The sequence below is a fragment of the Salvia hispanica genome, chromosome 4 (genome assembly GCF_023119035.1).
Source record: "Salvia hispanica cultivar TCC Black 2014 chromosome 4, UniMelb_Shisp_WGS_1.0, whole genome shotgun sequence".
Lineage (NCBI taxonomy): Eukaryota > Viridiplantae > Streptophyta > Magnoliopsida > Lamiales > Lamiaceae > Salvia > Salvia hispanica.
Window position 1 is genome coordinate 54694963 of NC_062968.1, and position 17616 is coordinate 54712578.

Genomic DNA, 17616 nt, shown 5'->3' on the forward strand with positions numbered 1-17616 from the left:
ATTTTTACCATAAATGGTAAGTAGGTCCCACATTCCACTAACTCAATTCACTCACATTTTATTATAAAACCAATATAAAAAAATGGGTCTCACATTCCACTAACTTTTTCAACCAACTTTTCTTTACATTTCTTAAAACCCGTGCCCGATCAAAGAGTGACTCCTAATAGGGGACGGAGGGAGTATATTTCTATGGGCTAGAGTTTAGATTCTACTTCATTTTAGTCAGAGCTTCCTACATGTTTAATTTATCCTGACTTTATAACTTTACTAGAATTTTGTCTAATGATAAAATATAATGTTTGCAGGATAATAATACTAAAAATAATAATAAATAATAAATTCTCAGTTAAGAAATTATAAAAAATTTAAATTAGACATTTGTTAAATTGCACGTCTTATCTTTGTTTGATCGGAACATTCTCATAATATAATTTGTTAATTGCACGTCTATTAATTATTTACCCTTCTCCAGCTCTTATATTTTTGATAAAATCCATCTTAAAGTAGCTATATATTTCATTCAAGTTATCACAAATCTCGACTAAAAGATAAGTAGATAACAATTAGTGCAAAATTAAACGGTTGGAATTTGACCTCTTAATGCGCTTTTAGTTAACCAATTAGGCATCATCCACATGTACCATATGAAATAATGGGTCAGAATACAATTTACCTACTAATTGTAGGAGATTATACTCGATGGGGTACTTCATACTACTTGACTTTACTATTGCCAAATATTCGTACATAATAAAATTTGACTTATAGTATCAAATTATTTTTCAAAATAATGAATGAGTAATAATAACAGTTTGAAGAATGAAAAAATATTAATAGCTTTATGGCGGAACATGACTTTTGAAAGCTGTAATTATAAAATTATTTAATTTCTTTATGAAAGAAAATTATTTAGTGTAACAAAACAACGTTCTTCAAAATTTGGTGCTTCTTTGTTATTTTGCAGGAATTTTTCATAGTCGGAGGGCATATCAGAGGTCAGAAAACAGAAAGGAAATGCCATCTACATCCACTCAAATGATGCTGTAGAGCTCAGCATGTTTCTAGACCATTTGGTTGCAAAGACAGTTTTTCGAATCACGACACAACATCACACTCATCCCACTCCACGTTCAACGTAGAGCTAGCCAGTCGACTGGATGAGGCTCTAGAAAAACTCTACGCGAACCAGAAGCACTGTTCACAACGTGTCTTCTCTCAAGAATGAATCGACTGAGAAGGCCTCGTAATACATATTAGTTTGTGGTACAGAGAAAGCAGTGATTCAAATCTAAAGACAACCTATGGAATGAGGAAAGTTAAGGGGCTGAAAACTGGTGCTTTGTCTGAAGATGAAGAGAAAAGAAGGGTTCAGTGAGAGTAGTGGAATATGTGGATGCTTTGGCCTCGCTGCTCGACTAGGTGGCAGCGAGCAATCTGCTGTAATTGTAGCTTTGGGGAGGAATGAATGAAATATGGCCTTAAAGAGGGCATGTTTACATAGCAAGAAAATGTTCATTTAACAGCTCTAGTGAAATCTTTCTGACATTTTTTCACCTATAGTCAGCATGAATTAGGTAAATATGGAGCCTTGATTAGAGGACTTTTAAGTTATGGAAACAAACACAGAAAAATAACAACAAAGAAGTCATCTTCTTACTATGAAAATGCTGTAAGGAATTGTTTGTTGCATTCTATGATGATAACTGAGTATGATCAAATGATTCATGGTTTCAAACATGGAGTTATTGGAGATTCAGAAACATTTTTTGATGGCCAGAAGATAGATACACTATTAAGACAGGAGTTTCTACTTTGAAAAGACCAACCAATTTTCATACAAGTAGAAACCTCAAAGCTTGAACAACCTTTTTAATCTCAGGAAACTGATACCACCAAAAAACTCACACAAGTTTCTCCACCAACACTGCTAACTTAGATGCGCGCCCCGTTTCACCTCAGGAGAAGTCGTTCAACGTGGGGACCACTCCACCGGCTGCCACAATCTGCTGCTCCAGCTGAAACCAATAGCACAATTTATGTCACTACTACCAAAATTCATCCGAATGAGTGATATTCAATGCTTGAGATGAAAATAGGTTCTTTACGCACCCTTAGTAGAGCTTCGAGCTTGCTCTTCACTAGCAAGTACTCTTGCTGAACTTGCTGCAAGCATCTAAGGCACCTATAATTGTAAGAAAAAAAATGTTAACTTTAGACCTCAATCACCATCCAAACGGTCGAAACTTTATAGATGGTTTCGACATATTTGATCTGGAAAAAAGGCAAAGATGCAGAAGCCATACGATTCAACATCTTGCGCGTCACAGAAGCTGCGGAAGGCAATGCAAGCATTTCTCACTCTCTGAGCCCCAATACTGTAAACAGAAAAGAGTAAATACATCAGATGGAATTTTCCTTTGTTAATCATCCTCAAAATATTATCTTTTCCTTGATTTTGTCAAAACCAATTGTTTTTTTATTACATCCTACAAACAGACCATGTTTGGAATTGAAATCAAGAAATCCAAACTAGCACTACATTTAGTGGGAAACAGAATCAAAAGTTGGATTAAAATTACAGAATGTCAAAATCTCAGCAAAGTTGCCTAAAAAAGTAATCTTTTTTTCTGATAATGCTCCCCAAGAAACCTACACCCTTACACAAATTTTGCTTTTCTTTCTTTGATTAGAAGATTTAGATTACAAGACAACAAAACAAATAAAGGTACCATGTTGTTACCTTGAGCTGCTACCTTTCAGTTGATGAACATTAGCATCAATTTTCTTAAAGTCCACATTCTGCTCATCCCTGCACACATGCATCAACTATTATGATAACTATAAAACACACACACACACACCACTCAGAAATAATAGAGAGGGAGTTCTGACAAGGTCTTGGAGAGTTCATTGAGAATTCGTTGAGAATCCTCAAAGAAAAGGATCACAACTTCCATCACAAAATCAGGATTGCTGTCATCTCGAAGCATCTGCAGCTGAACAAACTGACCATCCAAGAATCCCTTCAACCAAACACACACAAAATCATCAACAACAACAAAAAAACCAAACAAATTATGACAGCATTTCCCCACGTTGTTACCTCACGAAACAAGGCATTGCAATATTCAAGATAGCTCCTTTGCAACTGAACCTCCATTTGATCAGAAAAAATGAATGCAAGATAACTGTTTCTAGTTGGGATTTTTGGCAGATCTTGAGGAATAAGTTGTACAATAATAGAAGAGATATAAATGCTTTCAAAGAGGATTTGGTGAATTCAATGTTGCTGTAAAGATCCAATTTTTTGCCGGATTTAAGGTGATTGCTAGCTAGTAAAGTTTTGGACTCTCTCTCTATCTCTGTTTATTTCACACACACCACACAAAATTTACAGCCACCAACATTTTTTTTTATACTCTGTCATCAAAATTGAGCCTCCCAAAATCTCCAAATACTCCCCCCCTATCTCCATCTTTTTTCCAACTCTTTTTTTTGTCGATTATATTTTATTGTTGCAGATTCTACATGCTGTCACCTCAAATTATGCTATTCCTTAGTCTCCTTTCTTGTCAATATTAAATTTTGGAAGGGGCAAAATCTGTACCTGTCAGCAGATGGGCTGTGTTATGAGATGTACAGCTCCACATTATCATACACACCAAGTAAAATACTCATCTACAAATCATAAAAGATTGGATTTTTAATATTCTAATTGCAATCAATCAAGTTTGTCAGTCTGAACAAAATTTACCAATCCAATAATATCCTCATTTCTTAGGTTTAATAAGAAAAAATTGAATATTAGACTTAAATAAAACACACACACATTGATTAAAGGAAGTAAAGTAAAAATTGAGCATGTGATTGAATAGTGGCATTGGAGAAAGGGCATTGACTTACACTATTGTATTCACCATTTGCTAAAAAATATGCTAAGGTTCACTGGTTGGGTAAGTTCTTGCACCTACCTTAATGAAAAGACCTCACTTCTTCTTCCCTTTAATTAAGTTCTAAGCTCCAATAATTGTTGGTTGTTCTTGTTAAATAATTGCACTAATACAAGAAGGGTAATTGGAAATTTGCCTCCATGTTTTGTGGATATTGCGTTTTGAACTAATCATCACTTTTTTTTGGCAACTTATTCATCAAATTAACATTTTATTCAGTTTATCCCGTGTCCCATAATTTCACGTGTCACACTATTAAATGAGTTTTTTTCTAATAAACATATATAGAATGAAATTAAAATGACTATATTTTTGTGAAAACTGTGAGGACATAAAGGTCGTGAACAAGATATTGGACAGTAAATTTAAATTAAGGCTCACAACCACTAAATTTTCTCAAGTAAATTTTTTCATATTTTCGTTCAACTTACAACAAAAGTAACAGTTAAAAATGATTAAATAACTGAATAACTTGTGTTAAAAAAAAATAGGAGAACAGCACCTTAACAATCACAAATTCACAATATTGCAGAATCCTTTTTCAGAGAATATAGATAACTAGATAAGATGATTGATGTTTGTTTAGAGATAGATGCTTTAGCACATTTTTAGTGCCTCTATACAACGTGCATTAGGTTTGTTGGAGGCCCCATTTAAAAATTGATTTGGATATCAAGTTTGCTCGAGTTTTATTGTAGTACAATTTATTAAATTTCTTGAGAGATGATGGGATATTAATAACGCGTAAATATAATAGTCGGTTAGTCAAAATTGGTATCATTATTATGATGCGTGTTATCATTATGCTTATTAATATTATTTTGTGAATTTAGCCATGTTTATACGCAATTTTATGTTCGAAATTACATAGAGATGTGGTTCAAATAAAGGTTTTTTTTATTCTATTAACGAAGAAAAAAAGTGATTAATGATCTTTACACGATCTTACAACTAACATAAAAAGCAACATACTTTTCCTATAAATTATAAAAACATATTACTACTATATCATAAAAACATTAATATATTGCATTAACAAAGAAGCGTGATAGTATACAAGAAAATGTTATGTCAAATTAATAGTCATATATTCACGATAAAGAGAACCAATAATTGACAAGTGACAACTAATCTAATAAACTAATCTAAACTAACCATTTCTTGACACCTACATCGACACTGGACCAAAAAATCAGATATATGTCTCTTCTTGGTCATTATGTCTGTTGTTGGTCTCTCCCTCTCTACTAATGTGCAAGAGCATATTGGCTCCAAGAAAAGACACAAAAACTTCACAAATTTTGGCTTTAATAATCCTCTCAGTCTATGTATATAGTAACATGATTAAATAGACATTTGTTCACCAAGACTACAAAACTCAGTGAATAACAGCAAGCAAGAATTATACAACAAAGGAAAGACATTGTCGGAAGATACAGAAAAGTGTAATGAACGAGTATTCATCCATGTATATTTTTTCAGTGAGAGATAGGTCAAAGGTTTAGCATACTTTGCAACTCTTTCTACAGTAACCTGGGAGGTCCGAAGAGCCGATCATGTATTCTGGGTTCTTGTTGCACTCGCCAAGGGAAGCCCATCTTTCGCAATTCTCATTTGAGTCGGCGCAGTTTCCGCCTACGACTTTATCAAAGGAATCGACATGAATCCACTTCGTTGCAGACCACTTCTCGCCTTCATCCACAGGGCAGCCAGCATGCAGACTTGTGGTATCTGGAGTTGCATCTGGATAGAGACTGTAGAACAGGAGTGCGTCCCCTTTGCGTGGCTTCACTGGAAAATTTGGGAAAGGAATAAAGAGGTCAGATTGCTGCTTGCATAGTTAGAACTTTAACTAAATCGTTTGCAACTTGACTTATTGTCTCACCTGCAGGACCTTGTCTTCCACACTCGGAGAACTCTTCCTGTGTTGAAACAGACCTACGACGAGGTGATTCCTGCATGGTTGCATCAAGGAGTTGGCATTTAGATGACAAATTCAATTAACAGTGTGGCTGAGTTCATACTTTTTGAAACAGCTTCCAAATATGTTTGAGATTTTAAGCTTCTAGACAGAGTTTGGTTCCATTATTTTTACTGCATTGTGGTCATTAATTACATCCTAAAAGCTTAATCATCAAAACATAACACATTTGGCTCTTGATTTAGAAACCATTATTTCAATGACCGAGTTCTGAATCTTTTCACATCTTGTAACCCCTCGCAGTTTTTTTTTTTTCAGCAGCTACCCCTCACAGTTCTTTGCTTCGTAATCAGTAATCACCATATCCTATTATATGAACGACTCCTGCCCTGTAACAGTTAGTACTAAAGAAAACTAGCAAAGAGTTCTAGTTTACATGGTTAAAGATCAGGCCTGGATGATTGAGCCAGATGGTGAAACCCAATTATCTTGAACAGTAGAACCTAGAGATATGACTAACCTCTGCAGAGGGAAAGACAGTTTCCCCTCCTTTTTCAACATCAGATAGATACATCAGCACAGTTGCTATTCGGTGTCCACCACGAGCTATATTTTCCTTATCCGCAAAATAGTCATAGTGAGGATCATATTTCTGTCCAGGTTCATAACGCAATACTTGTATGTCTTCTCCATTTTCTACGAACAGGATGAAAGATCAGGCTTTGCAAGCAGCAGTAGTAGTACAAATCATGGTTCTCAATGGCCACAACACAGTTCATGATTTTAAAAAATACCAAAACATAAATTATCAATGTACAAGACCTCAAATAAAACCTAGGGATGCCTTTAAGAAGTAGTAATAATTACAGAGATCACTGAAAGCTCAATGATTTACTCAGTAGACAAGATAAGATAGAAACAAAGTGGAAGCTTACAAGAGCTAAATAGAAAGCAATGCGAAAAAGACAAACAGGTTACGATTTAAGTATCGTAATATTTATGGCTATGAAGTATATGGTATTACTAATGTGTTCTATCCATGCATATTCCTGATCTCCTCTTAAAGTAGTATAATTCAGTTAATTTGAAAATGGCTAAATTACAAGATCTAACAAAAACAACATTAATTATTGTCTGGTCTTCCAAGGTGGTTTCTATTCTATTATCCCAAAAATAACATAGACCAAAGATATAAAAGAACTGCCATGGCATTAATAAGAATCAAAACTAAAATGGAATCGAAACAGATATTACTAAACATTATCAACAGACTAGGAGTTATGATCGCTGGTGATGCTGGCTATGACTCTATTGTATATCCTCATAAAAAATGTTACCTTTTGGTAAAAATGTCCATGTTGCAATCTTGTCTTCTATGCCGGCAATAATAGGATCCTATTAGTAACACGTGGCAGGGAAAAGAGTCAAGATCATGGAACTCAGAAAATTCTCAAAGATAATGACATAAGTGTGTTGGGAAAAACATGAAAGAAGGGAAGCAGTCTGATCTTGATTTGATTGATTCAGCACAATAAGTTCTACAAAACCTGCTTTCTTAATCCTTAATTCTAAACACGGTGCCTATAGTTACTACATTTCAAGCATCCGACTCAGGTATTTGGAATTCACAAAGTAAGAACTTTCAAATGCATAAACACTTGATACACGAGCAATTGAGATTTAAACAAGGGTACCAAGATCTCTGAACCCGCATATCACTCACAGTTAGATTTTACGTGCAATCAGTATATCATCGACAAAAAGATCGTATGCATTTGTCTGATCCATATATCATAAGCACCCATAAACCTCTTCATCACTATCTTTAGCAGAGGTACCAGCTTAATCAAAAAAAAATACTATGTTTTTAATTGATAGTAAGAACAGCATCAATCAGTTGCATCAATTGAAACACGGATTTGTAAAAATGACGGCGAACACTCCAAAGCATCATCTTATAGCAAATTAGAATCAATTACATAATTCTATCCTTGGAAAAACAGTAAAGCCGTACCTTCCCTTTCGCAATAAACATTCCAGAACTAGTCCGAACCTCACTCAGCTTACTTTCCCCAGACTCATTGTCCGCCACCTGTGACCTCTTCAGCTCCGATTTCGCCTAATTTGATCACACAAATCAATGTAACCGCTTCAAATTTCAAAATAGAGAGAAACCGAGAATCACAATAATCAACACACAAACTCACCAGAGAAATTAAATGATTGCATTCCTCATCCGTAAGAAAACCTTCGTACACAAAAGCTCTGAATCGCAACGCGAGAAATGCAACTCAATCACACAAATGTCAGCTGACAGCAAATTTTTTAACAAAATTACAATGTCCACTACAAAAGGGATCAGTATTCAGTACCTAGGTTTCCATGAGATGCTTCTGACTTTGGACGGATTGACTATGGAATTGCACGAAGATTTCCGCGGTATTGATGCGATCACCACCAGTAGAAACAAGGAGATGCAACAAAATCTGTACATCGTAAAAATTTATACCGATTTTCCTCGGCAACGTTTGAAATTGAAGAGGAGCTGCTTAAGATGTTTGAATCTGAGATATTTTTCTGCGTATAGTGAGATTTCGGTTTTGGTAGATCATTCAGTGGGAGTTGACGACGAATATAAAAATCTAAATAATTGAAATTAATTCTAAAACTATATTTATCGTTGAACGAACTTCTAATTATTAATAATAATATGGAATATTAAAATTGAGATTAATCTCTTCTTATCCCTCATTTCAATATGTCATCATTTCATAAATAAAAGTGAAATTAATATTATTTCATTAATATTTCTTAAAACCCGTATTAATTCCAAATAGTATTAGTGACAAATGATTAATCATTTTAGTGAAAAACTTTAGCATAAAAGTGAGACTAATATAATTTCATTAAACCTTTTGTTAATATTTCTTAAAATTCGTATTGATTTCAAATAGTATTATTGACAAATGATTAATCATTTTAGCGGAAAACTTTTGGCTTGAAAGTTGAAACTAACATAGAAAGTATAAAAAATTAAAAAAACCAAAATGTATGTTTTCATCTCTTTCCCTATATATGCAAATGATGGTAGCTCAATACAACAATACATAACACAAGCTGTTTCACTGCTACCAGCCACCTCCCCAGAACTAACAACACGAGTAGACTCGAAGGGGAAATACGCAAGCAAAAGCGTGAGCCGACCAACTGGGAGGAGGACCATGCATTCCCAGCTCTCGTCTAGCTCTACACCGATAGTTTACAAGGTCTCCTCAACTGGTTCCAAAGATGGCTCGCTTCTGTGGCCTCTGTGGCATGAAGGCTTGGTTGAGTTGGCTTCTTCTTCCGAAATCATCTCTAACGGGCATAGCCTCTTCAGCGCAGGCCGTTTTTGGAACCTTTTCTTGCTCTGCAATATGCCTTCATCACCTTGCAACATCCTCACAACCTGATGAATACAAGAATTGGCATGTTCCTATAAAATTGTAGCTCATTTACATGCTAATACAAATATGGAAAGGGAGATTTGTATACCTGGCTCATCTGAGGCCTATCTGTCGAATTTTGATGAATGCATAATGAAGCAACCATAACCATTCGATTCAGCTGTTCCCAGTCGTATTCACTATCAAGAGATGGATCAGCTAGCTCTTCTATGCCCTTGTTAATTAGCAGAGGTTTGGCCTGGAAAGTGTTTTTGTTTCCAAGGTTTAGTCGGAGTCTGCTACAGCGTACAAATGCATCTGTATCGACCAACTTACCCACATCACAACACTTTTATTGTGTTCGTCTATAGCTGGGCGGCCGCTAATGAGCTCCAGCAATAGCACACCGTATGCATAAACATCAGTTTTCTCATCAACTGTACCGTGCAGGAAAAACTCGGGAGGAAGATAGCTGCCATTGAAAGAAACAATCATGTTCAGAATAAAGACTTGACCATTTCCCATTCTATAGTAAGTTTCCATTGCCATACCCAAATGTGCCCTCGACATTCGAAACATTAAGGTGAGTCCACTGATCAGGAAGCCATTTTGCTAACCCAAAATCTGAAATCTGCACAGAAACGTTACTTCGAGTAAATAAACACGTGTCATCTGTTTCTAGGTTACGTCTTATGGATCTCTTGGTGTAAAAAAATGGCGTAAACCGGAACCATTAGCACTTTCTAAACCACCTGAGGATGAAGATCTTCAGTTAGCAAAATATTGGCAGACTTGATATCTCTGTGGATAATTCGTCGTTGGCACCTCTCGTGAAGATAGCACAGACCGGAAGCAATGCCTACGGAAATATTAAATCTGACATTCCAAGTCAAATTCTCCGTTGCATCTGAGCATCATATGAACAAAGAATGAAAACAGAAAATAAAGTTTAGAATCTTGAAGTGTTGGAAAGAAATAAAAGAAAGACAAACCTTTTAGCATAGACGACAAGCATCCATTAGCGGATAACGGAAGAACCAGGTGCATCCCTCCTTCGACTCCATAACCAATAACTCTTGAAATGTTCGGATGGTTGACATGGACTAAAATGCCGAGCTCTGATAAGTAATCCGCTGTCATCTCCTCTTGTGATCCCCTAATCAACCTCTTAACTGCTATTAGTTGTCCATCTTCCAAGTGTCCCTTGTAAACTTCAGAATAGCCGCCTTCTCCAATTAAGTTTCCTAATACCGAACAAGGATTCAAAATCTTTGTTTAAGTCTTAACATTATCAAGATTCTGATTGATTGATTCCTAAATTCAACAAGCAAGAATATCAGTCACCTGGGCTAAAATTGTTTGTTGCTTCTTTGAGGTCTGCAAGAGTGAAGCATTTCCAAGAGGTTTCAAAGCAATAATGCAAGTCCCCGTCTAAGTGAGTAGTGAGGTCGGGTAAACTCTGAGTGCTCCGGGAACCTCTTCTTCTTGAAGAAAGCTTCTTTATCGAAAGAATGTGAGGCATGGAAGGATGAAAGGTCTGAAAATGCACATGGGGGCCCTTTTTCAGCTTGCGGAGGAACCCTTTCCATTGGGAGTCGGATTTTTCAGCTGCCTTAGCTGCTTCTTCCTCTGAAACGAGCTTTGTGATGACGCTCACTTCTTCTTGATCATCATCTCCACTGGACGAGCACCCTTCTAACTCGGGCTCATCCATGTCTAAAACTCTCATATCTAAGGCATAATTCAAGATATGCAAATCTCAGAGAGTCAGGAACATGATCATCGGAGAACAGTTGAAACATGTAGAGACGGATCTACCTTCAGCAGAGAGAGTGATGGAAGAAGTGGAATAGAGCAGTCTATGTCCAACTACGAGGAACTTCCCATCGGTGCTTTCGTCAGCAGCCTCGCATGCATTCTCATTTTCCCTGCAATTCGACTCTCCATGAAAACTATACAATAATCCAAAATCCTAGGCCTAAATTAGGCCAACTGACAGAAAAATCACTATAATACAATAAAAATAACCTAATTCAAAATCCATAACATGCTTAGCATATGATTGAGGATTCTATGAAATCCCCCAAATTTTTACCAACTCATACAGATTGATTGCTTTACCAAACTTGCCAAGACAAATTATATTGCAGCATGTAACAACAGTTAAAACACAAGATCCAAAATTAACTAATAATTCAGGTCTAGAAATAATAAAACAATATTAAATTACAACACTAAATAGAGAATGGTATTACCTTGGAGGGGAAGACGAATGTTGAGTGTTATTTTCCATGGTTCCTTTGCGACGGCAAAAAGAAGTGCCTCAGGAACCAAGATTATTCTCGTCTGCAAATTTCAATTCAGATAGAGAGACCGACAGATACACAGAGGATGCAAGATGGTATGAGAGAGAATGTGAGGGAAAATGAGAAAAGTAAAATTGTGGTTTGCATGAATTCTCCACAATCCATGCAATAGAGATTCATGCTAAAAAATCGGTTGTCCTATGTAATATTATATCCTATGCATACTTAAATACCAAAATGATACACATTTCTGATTTCTCCATCACATGCCAATGTAATTTTCGGTAATAAATGATAAGAGTACATTTATAACAGTACAATTCAACTACCAAACCTAAAAGACAGATCTTTATTAAATATTGAGAAACAAATATTGTGGTTCGATACAAATCAACTGCAAGACAAACATTTACCATGGATGTATGCGACAATAACTTATTTTACAACCATAATTTACACAAGCAAAATCTAAAATTGTTTGTGAAGAGCTAAGATCTTGAAGGTTTAACCCGTAATTAAAAGCTTGCTCTATTCACTGCACGTTACGAGTGATTAGCCCCTCAAAGATGGCGTAGAGGTCCTTATTATCAGGACCGAAGATTTCATCCGCCTTCCCTAATGTTTCCTAGCATAAACATTGTAAAGTAAAACGATTCAATATAGTCTCTTCATGAGCCATTATATTTTTCTAAGAAAAAAGAACACAAGCTGCCTAAATATAGCAATTCTGATTTCTTGCATGCTTAGAGACTAATATCACACATAGAGTGAAATATATGACCAACTTATCCTTATACATACCAAATTAGTCTTCCAACAACTTAGGGTGATATCATAGATTCATAAAACAGTTGAATTCCTTCATAATTTGAGATTGGGGGAGTTTTTTATTTTCTTGAATGAAGCTGTCTAGTGATATAAAAATGTGGATTAAACCTAATGTCATCACATACCTCCTTTGTTTGCTTGTGGGAGTTAAGTTCCTTCACGTTTGCAAGAAATGCGCTGAACTGCTCGTAGGATAGGCGAGACCTGGTGAGATAGGGGAGATTTTAGACCAGGCAGATTTGTCGATTTATTGTCAAAACAGGCATAATCATAATTTTGCCAACTCAAGTCTAAATATAACAAACATTAAGATCAAGGCCTCAAGTCATGCACATGATCATTGTTTGCATTAGAGAGCATGGAATGAGCCCATAGGTAGTTCATGGAGAAAGTCGATGAATGAACGAAACAGAACACGTGTATTATGAAGTATATACTTGCCAGAATCGGTACTCGTATAATGATTGCTTATGCATTAACCAGGCGTAAGTGAACATCTTCATGTAAATATGTATAAGTGGTTTCGTTTGTGATTTTGTTGCAATTTAGTTTCATACCTGACTTGGCGAAAGAATTCTTTTCCATCAACACGTGTTTTCCCTAATATATGGAATGGGGAAAATAAGTTATTACAAAAACAAATGCAGTAAATTCTACTCCCTAATATCAGTTATAAGTTTGTTAAATCCTACTGTATAAATGTAGGTAAACGCGATCACATTGGCTTTCAGCATACTCTAAGGCAATACAAGGTGAAATCGAGTTAAGATAGCTAACCTGGTTGTGATCCCGATTCCATGCTTGACATTGAACCGAACTGGCTTGAAGGCATAGAAGAAAACACAGAAGACCTATCATCGTAAAGACCTCTTGTTGATGCAACAGAAATCGAGTGTCTCTGTCTCCTTGGAGACAATGGTTTGGGCGTCCTATACGGAGATCCAGAGGCAGACAGACTCGGAGGGGAACCTGGAGGTGTGAGACGAGGCGTGCTATTTTGTGATGCTAGTAAGAAGTTATGTGGTACACGGGCCCTCACGGCTGTCATGACGAAAAAAAGGATAGTCAGTAAAGCAAATGCAAAGTGGAAAGAAGGGTCATGCATACCTTCAACATCAGTATCCACAGAATTCAAAATTCCAGCATCAGAGATTTGGCTTTGAGCAGAAGCAGTTTGGTTAGGCGGTAAATCAGAATCATCCTCTGAAAAAAACCATTATGATCCTATAAAACTGCTCCATATTCAACACGCAAGTATCACGAAACGCATTTAAAGACTTGTATCTTCTAATTCTGGTATGAGGAAAAACAATGAGTTGCATAAGTATTATAGAGGGATCAGAATTACAAACCAAGATTGTTAGGCAGATTTGTCAGATTAGCCTTAGGACCACTTGCCTGTCAAACAAGTAAAACAAAAAAATGAATCTAATACAGAATATGGAGATTCTGTGGAATAACGCTGCAAGCAACGGAAATCATTCTCTTACAGGGTTTTCCTCATCGTCTTGAAGAGACCGCATCAACGTCTTTCTGAATGCTTCCAACTGAAAACATTTATACTCGGGTCACTCAGCATAGGTATTTGAAAAGTGGACGAAATCTTCACATGTTCAAGGATTACAAAAAACTTGAACTTGCCAAAATGGAAATTTGACATACAGAATTCTATTATATCGGCTTTTCTGCATAACATACTCTTGAATAACCTATAATCTTCACAAGATTACACCCGGCATTGACACTTCCATTGAACTACAACGGATCCCTATTCTTTGGAACTTCAAATACTTCCTAATAAGCAAGATGCAGTTCAATTCAGCTCAAGCATTGCTATTATGGAAACGAATGAAACCGAAAGCACGCGAGATCCTCTATTCTAAAATGTACGTTTAAAGAAACTTGAACACAATGCAACTCACACAACAGCATAAAACTCAAAATCAGCACTAGTGATCACCTAGAAGTTTAGAACTGAACCAACCATACCTTGGTTACATCCCTGTTCAGCTTCTTCACAGTGTTGCTCAGCTGCTCATTCTCCTTCACCAAACTCTCCTGCAATCCTCAAAAGCTCAAAATTAAACACACAGTCCATTACTCATTGTCACGCTCTTCACTCACACAAACATTACAAAAATACAGACTTTAAAATTGTGCTACAGTCAATTTCATGTTTTAAACTAATTAACAATATAAAAATCATTAATTACAGCAGATTAAGTTAAGTGCGTTAGGTACGACTTTATACTAAATAATTTCACTAGATAATTGCATAGTGCACACCACCAATTGTATATTATTGATTTTAATATTTTAGATTATTTTCAAGTTGAACAATCACAGCTCAGCTACTTTCAATTAAAAATCCACACGAGTAAAAAACGGTGGGACCTTCTCCTGCAGCGCAGCAGCGAGCTTCTCGGAAGCCTCGGCGAAGGAGGCGTCGAGCGACTGGAGCTGCGACTCCATGCCGGCGATGATGCTGTCGCGGTCGGCGAGGTGCTGCCGGAGCTCCGACAGCTCCGATTCGAGCGAGTCGACGCGCGTGGAGAGGGCAATGGAGGTGATTTTGCGCGCTACATCGAGCTGCTCGAATGGATCCTGAGGCAAAACCTCCAGCAATTCCTCGGGAAGGTCGAACCTCGACGATTCCTTCGCCAGCATGTTTTCTGCTGCTGTGTTTCCTTTTCTTTTTTTTTTCAATTTTTTTCGTTTTTATGTATTCGTCTTTTGGGGTTTAATACTGTGTGTGTGGATATACGGTAGCCACAAGTGTATTTTAGTGGCTAAATATCAGGATAAGGAATTGTCTTATGTGAATTTTTTTAAAATAGAAAGAATTGAGAGCAAAATAACTTATTTTTTTGATTTATTAGATATTATTGAGATGAAATAGAATGAGTGGTTGCTTTCGATTTGGTTATGGGTGGCTAGCAAGTATCAAAGGAATTTTAGTGTAACTTGAGGTAACTAGAGTATTGCACAAAAGTTAGGTACAGAGCAATTAGCAAATACTCCCTCCGTCTCGGTTTAAGAATCATATTTTGCCATTTAAATCCATCCCAGTTTAAAAGTCACATTTAGAATTTTCCATATTTGGACATAAAATTTTACCTCATCAAAATTACACCCTAGTGTCAATATCTACCTAAAAATAAACCAAAAACAAAATGAAAAACATACTCCACCATGTCACTTCATTTATTACACGCTCAAAATTCAAATCATCTCACTTTCCACCAACTCACTTCATTTATTAAACACTTAAAATTCAAATCATCTCATTTTCCACCATCTCACTTCAATTATTACCCACTCCACCAGTTTCTTAAGAGTGAACATCTTTTTTGGTCTACGAACTTTACCAAAGTATCATTTTAGATACGTGAACTTTGAAAATATCATTTGAGGTCCGCCAACTATGGGTTAATATCAATTGAAGTACTTTTTTACTATTTCTAAGTTTTTCTGGACGAAAATACCCTCAATATCTTTAAGGGTATATATTTTTAATAAACTTATCGTATATTCATATTTTTTTATAAATATATTTACTATATATTTTTGATGAATTTTTAAATATAATTTGACCTTCAATATTATCACTTAATTTTGTGGAATGCAAGAGAAGAGTCTTATTAAATTTTTTATTATTAAAGAAAAGTACTTTATTCAATTTTAAAATTCTTTAATATAAATAATTGAAGAAGCAATTTTACTTGCATGTCACTTAAAGTCGCCCGCCTCACCTAAAACTACCATAAAATACCATAACTTTATAAAGGAACAAAATCAATTTGTAATAAATAAAATTAATAATGAATAGGAATACTACTTTCATATGATCAACCTACTTATAGATATGTATAAAAAAAAATTGACAATTATAATTTCAACATAAATTTGTTAACATAGGTCAACTATAAAGTGACGTTGATAAACGAAAAATCTAATCATTACTAAATTAATTATTAAAATACAAAAACAAATAAAATGGTGGTAACATCAAACATAAAAAAAAAAACATAGTAATGAATAAAAAAGAAACGAAAAATATAACTGAAAATACCAATAAGTTCATTTAATACTAAAAATAAATACGATGTTGTATCAATATTGATATATAAAAATCAATGGAAAAAACCAAAAAATATAATTCAGAAAATGTTAAGAAGCGAAAAATATAATTAATAAAATGAAATGGAACGAAAACATAATTAAAAGGAAAAAAATAAGCATGTAATTGTTGCTTGGAAAACCATGAACAATGCTATTGCTCGGAAAATATGCAAAGTATTACGGGTTCTGCCAATGTGTTGCTCTTGGTATTATTTTTGACTGAACACCTACAAAGAAAACAATACATGCAAATGTTGTCAATAGCAATATTCTTCTAGCAGATAAGATGAAAATTTGTAGTTTACAACTATTTACATATTACACATTTAACATAGAATAAATCTAATATACAATTAACCAAATTAATAATAATAAAAATACAGAAAAAGATTAAACCAAAAATGCAAATTGGACATGCATCGCCGGCAAAAAATGATGCTACACCCCACCACTTCATCAACCGTCCGTCGTCTATGACCCCTCTACCACATTCTCTAATACAATTTGCCGTCGAGAAACGCAAACAAAAAAAAAACACAAAACCACACTGAAAAGATAATTTCACAATTAAAGAACGTGTATTTATAGATACAAAACAAAGACAACATCTTTATCTAAAACCTTTAAAATTCCATTATACATCACAAAAAAATCACTCATTTATATAGTTAATCAATAACAATTAATACAAATAGTATCAATTTATAATTTAATTAGCAACCTACGAAACGGTAAGTGGTTTAAAAAAATGCTTAAATCATTAATCATATCATTAATCAATATTTAGTGAAATTGGCTATAGTTTTTTCAAAATGCATAAATAGTTATTTAACTAGTGAACCAAAATTCATACCGCTAATATTTAAACTAAAAATTAAATATTTTTAACTACTATGCCTAAAATTATTTCATGACATTCATTACATATTATATTAATTATAGTTACTACAAATATCTAGATTTACCCAAAAGTTCTAAATATATAAATTTATACCCAAAAACTAATAAATATTCAATATTAAGGCTAGATACAAAATAATAGAGTAGAATATTATAGAATA

The 17616-nt window shown here is 35.0% G+C and overlaps 4 protein-coding genes across 4 annotated transcripts; all 4 read right to left on the minus strand.

Annotated features, from left to right (window-relative positions):
- Positions 1-1634: 1634 nt before the first annotated feature.
- On the minus strand, positions 1635-3570 carry LOC125222698 (histidine-containing phosphotransfer protein 1-like). The gene is made up of 6 exons (XM_048125456.1): positions 3107-3570; positions 2896-3026; positions 2744-2812; positions 2307-2378; positions 2113-2185; positions 1635-2018 (listed from the first exon to the last, which is right to left on the minus strand). Exons 1-6 carry the CDS (start codon positions 3161-3163, stop codon positions 1959-1961), a joined length of 462 nt encoding a protein of 153 aa, XP_047981413.1. The 5' UTR covers positions 3164-3570; the 3' UTR covers positions 1635-1958.
- Positions 3571-5244: 1674 nt separating this feature from the next.
- LOC125224142 (probable prolyl 4-hydroxylase 4) lies at positions 5245-8501 on the minus strand. The gene is made up of 7 exons (XM_048127500.1): positions 8247-8501; positions 8082-8139; positions 7889-7993; positions 7212-7269; positions 6395-6570; positions 5839-5908; positions 5245-5744 (listed from the first exon to the last, which is right to left on the minus strand). Exons 1-7 carry the CDS (start codon positions 8366-8368, stop codon positions 5455-5457), a joined length of 879 nt encoding a protein of 292 aa, XP_047983457.1. The 5' UTR covers positions 8369-8501; the 3' UTR covers positions 5245-5454.
- Positions 8502-8907: 406 nt separating this feature from the next.
- Positions 8908-11805, minus strand: LOC125224139 (receptor-like cytosolic serine/threonine-protein kinase RBK2). Its single transcript, XM_048127498.1, has 9 exons — positions 11555-11805; positions 11118-11227; positions 10644-11030; positions 10292-10543; positions 10052-10206; positions 9851-9930; positions 9636-9771; positions 9409-9558; positions 8908-9322 (listed from the first exon to the last, which is right to left on the minus strand). Exons 1-9 carry the CDS (start codon positions 11590-11592, stop codon positions 9134-9136), a joined length of 1497 nt encoding a protein of 498 aa, XP_047983455.1. The 5' UTR covers positions 11593-11805; the 3' UTR covers positions 8908-9133.
- A 126-nt stretch (positions 11806-11931) lies between these two features.
- Positions 11932-15184, minus strand: LOC125224141 (uncharacterized protein At4g15545-like). Its single transcript, XM_048127499.1, has 9 exons — positions 14828-15184; positions 14423-14491; positions 13924-13980; positions 13786-13831; positions 13541-13636; positions 13211-13474; positions 12991-13033; positions 12559-12637; positions 11932-12230 (listed from the first exon to the last, which is right to left on the minus strand). Exons 1-9 carry the CDS (start codon positions 15098-15100, stop codon positions 12138-12140), a joined length of 1020 nt encoding a protein of 339 aa, XP_047983456.1. The 5' UTR covers positions 15101-15184; the 3' UTR covers positions 11932-12137.
- Positions 15185-17616: the final 2432 nt, after the last annotated feature.